This window comes from Canis lupus, chromosome 29, assembly GCF_048164855.1.
Source record: "Canis lupus baileyi chromosome 29, mCanLup2.hap1, whole genome shotgun sequence".
Taxonomy (NCBI): domain Eukaryota; kingdom Metazoa; phylum Chordata; class Mammalia; order Carnivora; family Canidae; genus Canis; species Canis lupus.
The window spans coordinates 1,659,105-1,671,234 of NC_132866.1; the positions used below are offsets into that span (position 1 = coordinate 1,659,105).

At 59.9% G+C, this 12,130-nt stretch overlaps 1 protein-coding gene across 1 annotated transcript in view; it reads left to right on the forward strand.

The window, feature by feature from the left end:
• Positions 1-12,130, forward strand: part of TCERG1L (transcription elongation regulator 1 like) — a 184,389-nt gene that overhangs the window by 40,961 nt on the left and 131,298 nt on the right. The window contains exon 4 of the mRNA XM_072804848.1: positions 1,081-1,263. Within this exon, the coding sequence (XP_072660949.1) occupies positions 1,081-1,263 (183 nt within the window). The remainder of the gene's footprint in view (positions 1-1,080; positions 1,264-12,130) is intronic.

The following is a 12,130-nucleotide window of genomic DNA, read 5'->3' on the forward strand; positions in this document are numbered from 1 at the left end:
TTGCTGGTTTTTCTAGTTTCTCACTATAAACCTTTATCCCCAGGCGTCGGGCATGTGGGGGCATTATAGGAAAGGAAACATTATTCAAAAGCTGTAAACTATATTAACATTTTTATTTTTTTATTTTATTTTTTTAAAGATTTTATTTATTTATTCATGAGAGACACACACACACAGAGGCAGAGACACAGGCAGAGGGAGACGCAGGCTCCCTGCAGGGAGCCCGATGCGGAACTCGATCCCGGGACCCCGGGGTCACGCCCTGAGCCGAAGGCAGACACTCAACCGCTGACCCCCTCAGGTATCCCTATATTAACATTTTTTAAACATATTTCCAGATTGCTTTCCAGAACTTGCACCATTAATAGAAGCTGGTATCTACAGAGTATTTCCTAGAAACCACAATTATTTTAGGGACTGAAGATTCCTAAAAAAAAAAAAAAAAACCTTACAAGAAAGTCACCGACAGAAACAAACTTCCGAGGGTTTCCAGTTATTCCGGGAGAGACCAGCTGAATTCCGCGTGTGGAGCCTGAATGCTCACGAGGGGCCGCCCCCGGCTGACCTGGGGATGGGGTTTGTCCTCTGCGGAGGCCGGGCAGGTGCAGCCACGTCCTGAGGGACCAGCCGAGCCCCGGGGGCCCCGAGGACCTCTCCGCGCTGACCCCAGCGGCCTTCTCCGCCCAGCCCACCTCCCGCCTTTCCGCGCTGGCCCCTGGTCTCAGCCCCTGCGGCTCCGAGGAGCCGCGTCCCCGTCCCCCCGCCCCTGGTTTCCTATGAGACGCGCGGGCACCGTGGCCAAGTCACTGCTCTCGAAGGCACGCACGTCCCCTGGTGACTAAGCGTTGTGACTCACTGAGCATCACAGCGTGCGCGTGTGCTCTGCGCACAGTCAACATTTTGACAGATGGAGAAGGCACCCCGTTTATCCCTGGGATGTTGGCACACGGCGTGGGCTTCCAAGAAACGGGTTGGTGCTGTTCCTGTTTTCTGGGTGCTCGTGTGCTGCCTAATGAAGTGGCTCCCCCCCCGGGGGACACCGGGCACCCCCGTGCTCACCTCCCCGTCCCCTTTCTGCAGGTGGTTGTCACGGCGGCCTGAAGCCTGTCAGCAGCAGCCCGGGCATTGCCATCACCGCCGCGGCCGCCGTGGTGTCTGTGGATCCCGAGGGACTGGGGGGCCCGGCCCCCTCCAGCGTGCAGCCCTGCCACTTCCTGACGTTGGCGCCCATCAAGATACCCCTGAGGACCGCCCCCTTCTCAGGTAAGCGAGGAGCTAGCGGGGGGTCCCGGAGCGGGGAGCAGGTGGGAAGCAGCCTGCACCCAGCTATGCCGAGCCCCGGCCTCGTGTGTGGGGGGCGCCTGGGGGCGCCGTGCACTTGGGCCTCCCGGGCTCTGCGCAGCGGACCTCGACTCCGCTAAGGGGGCCTGGGCGCTTTCTGCAGTGAAGTTTCTGTTTGGACAAATGAGACGTCCCTTTACTGACCTGTTAGGGGGAGTCATGTAGTAAGTGAGAGATTCAGGAAAGCCAGAGGTTTGTGGGTTTTCTGGCATGGAGCTCGGGAGGAAGCAAAGACCCCAAAAGCTGAGAATCTAGGTCAATAAACCACTGAACAGTGCGACGCTGAGACTGGGCTTGCGGGTGGGGCTCGTTCTGAACCGGGCGTGGGGACCTTGGGAAGTCCCTGACGGGCCCGGGGGGACCGACCGCGAGGGGCATAGACCGTCACCAGGCCCTTGAGTTCCTCAGTGCACAGGCCTGAGCTGCTTCTGGAGCATCTTCAGGGGGGACGTGGGGCCGGGAGACACCCCGAGAGCCCGAGTGGAGCCGAGATGCGCATTCGGGGGTCCAGCGGGGGATGGGGGCCCCGGGTCCTGGTCCGGTTGCGAGTCTCTCATCCACGTGTGTGATCCCAGCTGTAGGTGTGTCCGTTCACCGTGACCGGCCTGCCGTGTGTCCAAGCCCCCATGAGCGCGAGTTTAGGTCCTTCCTGAGAATGTAGCGAGAGCAACGTGAATTTGGAGCGACTTTTTTGAAATCTTGAGAGCTAGTACTACGACTTCAGTGTCAGGTTTGCTTGTGAGATGATAAGAAACCTGAATAAAAAATTCTTTGGGTTCTAATATTAACCTGATACTAGAATTCTAATGTTCGCATTAATACCCTGGATTGCTAGGTTATCAGTAACAGGAGAAGCATCACTAGATAGCGAGGCGCATGCACATCCAGGTTCACGGGAGAAAGAGGAAAAAAACCTGGATTCATTGTTTCGCTCTTTTGGTTTCCTGACGTTGTATCTGGGAAATCAGACGTGGTCTCCGGCGTCCGTATTTCTCTATTGGCTTGACAAATTAGCTGGTCAGTAGAACATTGTATTCTCAAGAACAAAATATTATTTCTATTTCAGGCTGTTAGTGAACATGCATTTAGGGTGTGATGGGGGAAATAAATAAAACACATAAATAATCTCTTGCGTGGAGCATAATTTACAGCTGTGTCAAGATTTCAGTTAAAATCCATCAGTCCATTGGCATTTATTAAGGATGACTTACTGTTTTCTGAGAAAATTAATCTTAGGAGGAGCCCAGACCCGTGTACCCCAGGGTGGCTTCGCTCTCCGTGCCTCAAATGATTTATAAAGAGACATAATAATTAGGTGTCTTTCTAGTGTTTGCATTTTATAAGATGCTATAATCAAATCTGCCGTAACGTGCCTTCGGTTAGAGGAAGACCAGCGTCCGCATGATCTGTCTTGGAGGTAACCACTGAAATGTGCCGTCGGGAAGAGGGGAGGGGGCGCAACGCGGCAGCTTCTAAAGTGGCCCGTGACGTATTGATCCGAAAACCCTGCGCTGCAGCAGAGGGCCTGGGTGGGAATTGAAATAAAAGTGGGGGGCTGGTCCCGATACGTCACCCCCGCCCAGGGCAGGGGACCTCTGAGCCCTGTGCCCATCCGTCCCTGGCACCAGTGGTGGCTGCGGCCCTGCCCGGGGGAGACAAGGCCACCTCGCCGGGTTGCCCTTGGCGTCAGCCGCAGGCATCTGGGGAGACTGGCCGTGCCCGTGATGAGCACTTTCCAGAATTTCCTTGAGTACTTCCTGAGAACCCTGGCTCGGAGGAGGCTGAGCGGGCAGTTTGGCCTGGTCAGTAGCTGCACGGAGCGCGGTTTGTGAAGTTGAGCTGTGCCAGGGCTGACGAGCGTGCTCGGTGCAGGTTCAGGCAGCCAGCTGGGAAATTCCGGACACCCCTGAACACAGGCGACTGGAGGGGACGGGGATGGGAGAAGGATGAAGCCTCCCGTCAGGGCTGGGTGGGGCCGAGGCAGGACGGCATCCCCAGGGAGCAAGGCCTCCCAGACCAAGAACGCACCTGTCTGAGAAGTGTGCTCCATATTGAAACTGATTTTATAAAAGCGTGTGAATTTTATCTCCCCAGATGAATAATCTTGTTTTTACCCAGAGAATTCCCATATTAGGTAAACAAGCTGGACTATTTTATTTTTACTCTCGGCGTGGTCATGAGAGCCTGATAAGCTCAGCAGCCCTGCGGGGTTGAGCTCTAGGCTTCTCACCCGGAGGCAGATGGCTGGCCGTGGCCGAAGAAAGGGGGGCTTTTGGTGGTGACAAGTTGGCGGTTGCTCCTGGGATCTGGTGGGCAGAGGCCGGGGACCCCGCCACGCACCCCACGACGCCCGGGCCAGCCCACGATAAGGAATTCCCTGGTCCAAGATGTCAGCAGTGCTTCCATCAAGAGGCCCTGGTTTCTAGAACTCCCCTTAAGGTGTGAACACCTGTAGTGCTGTGTGCATAAGTGCACGGGGGAGCGTCCGTGAGCCAGTCACCGCAGGAGCCAGAAGGACGCGGGCTTATTGCTGGAAAGAAGATGAGCCGTCGGACTTACACTTAATTCTATGCCTTTAACATGATTTCACATTTGAATCAGGCGCCGTGTGTCAGGAGCCCCGTGAGCTGCTCCACGTCCGTCAGGAACTGGGGTTTCCCCCGGAGCCGGTGTCTTCCACGGCGCCGCGTGCTCACGTGCATCCACGCGTCCGTCCCCTCCCCGGCCTGTCAGTCCTGTGCTGTGTCCGCCCGTCCCACCCAGTGCGCGTCGGGTACCACGGTCTGCATCCTTCTGCGCTTACCCCCACTTGGCGGCCGTCGTCCACGCAGTGTGTCCAGAGGCTGAGTACGGCCGGCTCGGGGATGCACGTGACCTCTGCACACGCCGGCCCCCAAGTCAGCGGGGGGGGGCGGGTCGAGGGAAGGTGAGGCGGGGAGGGCGCCTGGAGATACTGCGTCCCCGTTCCCCTGTTGGCTGGCAGCTCGGGCACCCAAGGATGGCCAGCGGAGGCGCACGGCCTCCGTCCACTGTCTCCGCGGGCTCGAGGCTGGAGGCGCTTGCCTCCGTTCCAGCTGCTCCTTTAAACGTTAGACCTTCAGTTAAAGAAGGAAGCGTCTGAGGAAAGATGGATCTTGTCTCCTGTTTATTTCCTGGGGTTTAAGGAGACCCTCTGGTCTCGGGGGATAATGTGCTGCGCTGCAGAGGGGCCTCTGCCACCTGCCTGGGCTCATACCTGCCCGGCCACCCAGTTCACATCTGCTAACTGCCCGGGGTCACACCCACCAGGCTGTCCGGGTTCACACCTGCCAGCTGCCCGGGTTCACACCCACCAGGCTGTCCGGGTTCACACCTGCCAGCTGCCTGGGGTCACACCCACCAGGCTGTCTGGGTTCACACCTGCCAGCTGCCTGGGGTCACACCCACCAGGCTGTCTGGGTTCACACCTGCCAGCTTCCCGGGGTCACACCCACCAGACTATCTGGGTTCACACCCACCAGGCTGTCTGGGTTCACATCTGCCAGCTGCCCGGGGTCATACCCACCAGGCTGCCCGGGTTCACACCCACCAGGCTGTCCAGGTTCACACCTGCCAGCTGCCTGGGTTCACACCCACCAGGCTGTCTGGGTTCACACCTGCCAGCTGCCTGGGGTCACACTTGCCAGGTCCCCAGACACACCCACCAGGCTGTCCAGGTTCACACCTGCCAGCTGCCTGGGTTCACACCTACCAGGCTGTCTGGATTCACACCTGCCAGCTGCCTGGGGTCACACTTGCCAGGTCCCCAGACACACCCACCAGGCTGTCTGGATTCACACCTGCCAGCTGCCTGGGGTCACACTTGCCAGGTCCCCAGACTCACACCCACCAGGCTGTCTGGTTCACACCCACCAGGCTGTCTGGATTCACACCTGCCAGCTGCCTGGGTTCACACCCACCAGGCTGTCTGGGTTCACATCTGCCAGCTGCCCGGGGTCATACCCACCAGGCTGCCCGGGTTCACACCCACCAGGCTGTCCAGGTTCACACCTGCCAGCTGCCTGGGTTCACACCCACCAGGCTGTCTGGGTTCACACCTGCCAGCTGCCTGGGGTCACACTTGCCAGGTCCCCAGACACACCCACCAGGCTGTCCAGGTTCATACCCACCAGGCTGTCCGGGTTCACACCTGCCAGCTGCCTGGGTTCACACCTACCAGGCTGTCTGGATTCACACCTGCCAGCTGCCTGGGGTCACACTTGCCAGGTCCCCAGACTCACACCCACCAGGCTGTCCAGGTTCATACCCACCAGGCTGTCCGGGTTCACACCTGCCAGCTGCCTGGGTTCACACCTACCAGGCTGTCTGGGTTCACACCTGCCAGCTGCCTGGGGTCACACTTGCCAGGTCCCCAGACACACCCACCAGGCTGTCCAGGTTCATACCCACCAGGCTGTCCGGGTTCACACCTGCCAGCTGCCTGGGTTCACACCTACCAGGCTGTCTGGATTCACACCTGCCAGCTGCCTGGGGTCACACTTGCCAGGTCCCCAGACTCACACCCACCAGGCTGTCTGGTTCACACCCACCAGGCTGTCTGGATTCACACCTGCCAGCTGCCTGGGTTCACACCCACCAGGCTGTCCGGGTTCACACCTGCCAGCTGCCTGGGGTCACACTTGCCAGGTCCCCAGACACACCCACCAGGCTGTCCAGGTTCATACCCACCAGGCTGTCCGGGTTCACACCTGCCAGCTGCCTGGGTTCACACCCACCAGGCTGTCTGGATTCACACCTGCCAGCTGCCTGGGGTCACACTTGCCAGGTCCCCAGACTCACACCCACCAGGCTATCCAGGCTTATGCCTACCAGGTCCCTGGGCTCACACCTGCTAGCTGCCCAGGTTCACACCTACCAGGTCCCTGGGCTCACACCTGCCGGCCTGCCCACTGCCCTCTGGATGCCACAGCACAGCTTGACTCCAGCGCTGCCCCGAGCTGAGGGAATAAGTGACTTAATTCATTTTTTTTTATAAAGAAAGATGGTAGTTAGTTTTAAACCTTCACCCCCATTTTGCAAGCATTCAAGTGAAAAAGGTAAAATATGAGTGATAGTTACAGCCGCTAGTAGAGCCACCGACAGTGGAACACAACTATTAAAAAGTACCATCTGCCTTGGAAACCATTTGCCACCTGTTCTTTTGCTTCCAGAACTATTTAATGGTTTAAATTTCACATTGTGTCCTGCCACAGAACAGCTGGGAAGTGACTGTTGTAGCGTCTATCGGGGGGAGCATCCGGGCTCCATCACAAGCCAGGGAAGCCCCGCGCCGCCCCCTGCCACGCGGCCTTCCGTGGGGCCGGGCTGCCCTCGTTAGCCACGGCCGCAGATGTTGGTGCAGGTTCGTGACAACAATAACCCGGCCGTGGGGGAGGACGGCTTTCCTTTTTTATCCAGGAATTATCTCCTCCTCCGCTGTAATCAAAAATGTCATAATACGTATTCACATTTTAGAGGTTTTCAAGACAAAACTACTTATAACAATGAAATTACACTGCACAGTGCCTGGGACTCAGCTGGCTTCCGTGAGGAGGGCATACGTGCCTCCAACACAGGGATCAGGCTGCTTTTCATAGAAAAATTATGGGATTGAAACAACCAAAAAGGCTCTGCATAGAGTCTGAGGTCCACGGTGCACAAGCCACAGATACTCAGGTTGGCATCCCGGCCTTCCGGGCCTGGAAAGTGCAGATTTCCCTAAATGGAGATCCCGCAGTGGGGACCTGGGTGGGGGGATGCCGGGATTTGCCCCCCCACCGTGAGTCCTCCCTGCGAGCGTGTGTGCCCTAACGCGTCCGTCTGGGGAAGCTCCTCCCCTGACCCGTCTCCCCCGGGGGGCTCCCTCCCCCCGCCTTCCTGACAGACGCCTGGCTCTTCAGCCCCATTAGCCGTCTGCACCCTTGGCGCCAGCTCACCCCTTCTTGGAAGACAAACACTGGGAACCCATCACGCACAGGAACGCATGTCTGTGTCTGCGCCGAGTAAGAAGAAGCCCCGAAACCTGCGTCTGAGCCTGGAAAGTGGAAGTTTCCACCCCGGCCCACCCCGTGCTCCGGGAGCCTCGCCTCCCGACCGCCCCGGGGGTAATCACTCTCCGGAACGTGTGCCAATCGCTGCTTTGCTGTGTCTTAGAAATATGCCTCCTGTACACGTGTGATCTCCAAACAATACACTCTGTCATTTAGGCTTTTTTGAATTTTACATAAATACCATAATCCATACATTCTTCGGTGATTGCCCTTTTTTTGCTCAGCATGATTTTTTTTTTTTTTTTTAAGCCATCTCATCTCGTGTAGCTGTAATGCCATCGCGTCCCCCTGGCAAAGCCTTCGCTCGTTCGTGGGAATCCACACCACGCGTCCTGGGCCGTCCCCTCCAGTGCCAAGCGCGGTGCTCCCCTCCCGCTTGTTCCTGGTGGGGTGGGGGCGTGTTTCAGGGCTCCCGGCGAGCCGACCGCCTCTCCCCGCAGGCCCCCGCCCCGCCTTACGTGCAGGGCCGGGCTCCCTAGGGCCTGTGCTAATGGATCCGGTTTCCCGCTGGGCACCTGCACGTTCTGATGAGCATCTCAGCCCCGCTCTCCGATAAGGGGAGTATTGATTCTCGACACACAGTCCTGCTCATAAAACAGAGCATGACGACGCGCTCCCCCTGCAGCCCTTGGGTAAACCCCCTTCTTCCCGGGGACACCCCTCCCTCAGTCGGCCTGACCGGGGGGCATCCTTGGCTCTTCCCTTTGCCTGACCCCCCGCGTCCACCCCATCCCCCTCACCCTCCGAGACCCACACCGAGGCCGCCTTCCTCGTCCAGGCCAGCACCACCTGCGCACTGCGGCTGCTGCGGCCATCTCTGCTCCCACCGCGCCCTTTCAGAGAAGCTGTTTTCCACGCCGGAGCCACAGATGATGCCTCAAAAATACATAGCACGCCAGGCCTTCCCCTGCTTAGGACTCCTGGGGGGGGGTGTCCGGGAGCTTGGGGCAAACCTCAGACCCCCACCCAGAGCACCCGGACTCACCCTGTGTGACCTCAGCCTGTTTCTTGCACCGCTCCCCAAATCCCCACTCTGCCTCAGGGCCTTTGCACAGGCCTCTCCCTCTACCTTCCACGCGCTTCTCTCAGCGCTGCACAGGGCTGGTGGCTCTTCCCTCATTCAGGCCTCAGCTTGGAGACCCGGTTCTCCCCTCGAATAAACCCTGCCTCACCTGCTTATTCACTTAGTAGCATTCCTCGTTGTCCACAGTTCTCTTTGGTGTCTGGGGCTGCTTAGTCTGTCTTCACCCTGAATGTTAGATCCCAGGGCAGGGACTTTCTGTGTCTTATTCGCCATGAGCCTGGTGCCAAGGCCGGCGCTCGGGGCAAAGCTGCTCCCGTCACCTCTTTGCTGAATGTGGCAGGGAGGGTCAGAGCGGTGCCGGCTAGGAGAGGTGACAGGCTGCTGGGAGGTGTTCCCCGCACACCCCAACCCCGCCGCCCAGGCCTGACCCGCGGGCTGACCTTCCTGGTAGGGCCGGGGCTGTAGACCTGGCTCCTGACATTGCTCGTCGGCTCGGCATCGCTGGCGAGGACTCCACAGGGTGCTCACGCCCTGACGGCTACGTTCCTGCGAGATGTGACTTTCCCGGGACCCCACACCCCACGCTCTCAGCCTGAAGAGGCTCCGGACCCCGTGCAACTGATCCCATTGCTTCAAGCCGGGAGCTAGGGTGGGAGGCTGGTGAAGTCCCAGGTGGGGAGGTCCTGGTGCTGGGAAGGGTGGACCCGCTAGGACCCAGCCCCTGTGCAGTGGCCTTTCGTGCCGCCAGCCGTCCCTCGCTCCCACCGGCCATCACACTCGGCCGTCGAGCCGTGGTGCTGAAATCAGGGGCCAGGACCCTGGAGGTGGGGCTCCCGGCACCGTGGGGACGGACGTTGGCCAGATCCAGCCGAGGCCTTGGTCCAGTCCGTGGCCAGCCCCGCTAGAGGAGGGCGGCAGAGCCACATCCACACACAGCACTGCTGGCGGTAGGAGGCCTGCGCGTCGGTGGTCGTCCGCATCTTACAGGAGACCCTGGCAGGGCCGGAGAAGAATAGGCTGGTGGGAGGCTGAGGAGGGAGAAGGAGGCCGCGTGTCGTGGTCGCTTTGATGGAAAACACGCTCCAAGGAGCCTTGGTTGCCGTAGGCACGGGCCGGAGCCTTGTGCTGGGAGCGCGCCGCAGCCAGAGCACCAGGTGGGTCCTTCCCGGGCCCTTGGCTCCCCCTGTGGTGACGGCGCCGTGGGAACAGCACCCGCGGCAGGGGCGTCGGCGGTGGGGGGGACACTGCTGCACGCTCGGGGTCGGGGGGGGGGAGCAGTGGGACCAGGGCACGTCCGGGAGGGCCTCTGCTCTCCAGCAGATGAGGAGACAGGATCAAGGCCACGCCCTGTGCACAGAATGTAGGCGGAGACAAGGTGCTCCCCCGGGGTGTCCTAGAGAGGGGAACTCCGCGGTCCCTGGGAGGTCAGCCAGCTGCCTGGCCCCTGCCTCGGTGGGGGAGAGGTCCCCAGCACCCCGGCCCCTGCCTCGGTGGGAGAGAGGTCCTCAGCACCCCGGCCCCTGCCTCAGTGAGGGAGAGATCCCCAGCTGCCTGCAGCAGACTGAGAGCAAGCGGGGGTCATTTCACCCCTTCCCTGAGGTGGCTCAGGACCACTGGGCTCAGGCGGGGGTACGAACGACGTGCAGGGTGTTGCCCTGGGGTGGCGGGCTCTCGGGACCCTGTCATGCAGCTGTCCTTTCGTTGGGGAGGCTGATGCTCGGGTGATGGGCAGCCTCTGGGCGATCCTCTGGGGCCGGCGCCCCAGCTCCCGGTGTCCTTGGTGGGTGTTATGGGCCGGAGACAGTCCGACCCGGCCACGGTTTCATCGCGTGGTGCCGTTAAAGGCTCGGAGCCCGAGAAGGAGCAGGTGCTCCCCCCGCGGGACTGACCTTCGCACTCCGGGAAGCCGTCCCGGATCCCGTGTGCTGACGTGGGCTGGGGAGGGTCCTGCAGGTGGGGTGCCCCCCCCTCCGAGAGGGCGGCAGGGGGACCCGGGGTGCAGAGCGGGGAGGCCCAGAGGAGCCCACCTCATCTTGTGGAAGGGGCCGACCGCATGGTCCAGACCGCCCCCCGTCCCAAGAAAGCTCTGTGCTCTCTTCTCTGGTCAGGCCGCTGTCGGCGCCGGCGACGCAGCCCCTGGGCCCTGCCGGTCTGCTGTGCCCTCGGGCGGCCCGGCCCCGCTGTCCCCTCGGCAGCCCCCGACCTCGGCGCTGGACGTAAGGCCCCCCGGTCCCTGCTCAGAAACATCCCCACGGACAACCTCTTTCTTTCCTGAATGAGGCTGACGTGCACGTTCTGTGTTGGGTAAATATTCACACAAGGTCCAGCGAACCATCCGCTGTTGTGAGCGTGCAGGCCACTGTCACGCACCAAGCGCGGGGTCGCGGCCCCAGCTTCTAGATCCAGAACATCGGCATCGCCCTGCGGCACCCCGAAGCTGCGGCCGGCCCTTCCTTCCACTGCCCGCCCCCCGCCGGCCCCCGCCCGGCCTCTGCGCTGCTGCCGTGACGGGGTCCCCGCTCCTGTGCGCTGCACGCCGTCTCCGTCTGGAAGCGCGTCTGTGAGGCAGGAACGGTCTGCGCCGGGAAGCCCCGCGGGAACTCCCCAGGAGCCTCTTGGGCTCTGGCGTCTCTGGTCGAGGTTGTTAGAAGACTTTTAAGTAATAGCTTACTTTTCTTTTTTCCTGACCGCGTGACTATGTATGTTTTCTTTATTTTTCCTGAGTCAACTTTGGCAAATTTCTCCTTCCCTGGAGTTGGTCCTGTTCTCCTGAATTTGCAGATTCATGGATGTAAAGGTGTTCCTAGGCTTCTCGTGGTTTGTACGTTTCCGTTGTGCCTGCGGAGATGTGCTCACCTAAGAAGGGTTTTGCTTGGGACGCCTGGTGGCTCAGCTGCTGAGCATCTGTCTTCCGCTCCGGGCATGACCCTGGGGTCCCGGGTTCGAGTTCTGCATCAGGCTCCCTGCATGGAGCCTGCGTCTCCCTCTGCCTGTGTCTCTGCCTCTCTCTCTATGTCTCTCATGAATAAATAAATGAAATCTTAGAAAAAAAAGAAGGGTTTTGCTGCAGAAGGACAGCATTGCCTTGTGCGTGCCCCAGGCCGTCTGCCGTGGGTGGTCAGGACACCCAGACGCAGGCTGGACGTGCCCGCCGCCACCACACACCGTCCCCTGCCCAAGAAGACGCACATCTCAACGCTTCCACCTGCAGCTCGTCCTCCTCGTTGCCTCCTCATTGCCTCGTCCAACCCACACCCCAGCGCGCTCTGATTCCGGTCACAGCAAGAAATGCACCCACGGGCTCAGAACCGCTCTGGGGACGACGACTGGCATCGTCAGTCGCCTTACATGGTGGCCGAGTTCCAGGGACAGTGGTTGGTGACCCGAAGGCATCTGCTTTGGCTCTTGTTTTCCTTTCTGTTATATCCTTCATAGATTTCCCCCAATTATTAAAGTGATTAATGCTCACTTAGAAAATAATCAAGAAGCATCAATGAGATATTAAAGTTGCCCCTAATCCGTTGGCCTCCGCAGGCCGTTGGGACCTTGCTCTCTAATGCAAACAGCGCACGAGCACGCAGGATTGGCCACGGGCACAGGGCTGCACCCGGCACTCTGTACCTGCGGCTCCTTCCACTTCTTCACAATCGTGCACGACCCCTGAGGAAACCCACGCAGACGGCTGGGCTCGCTGGTT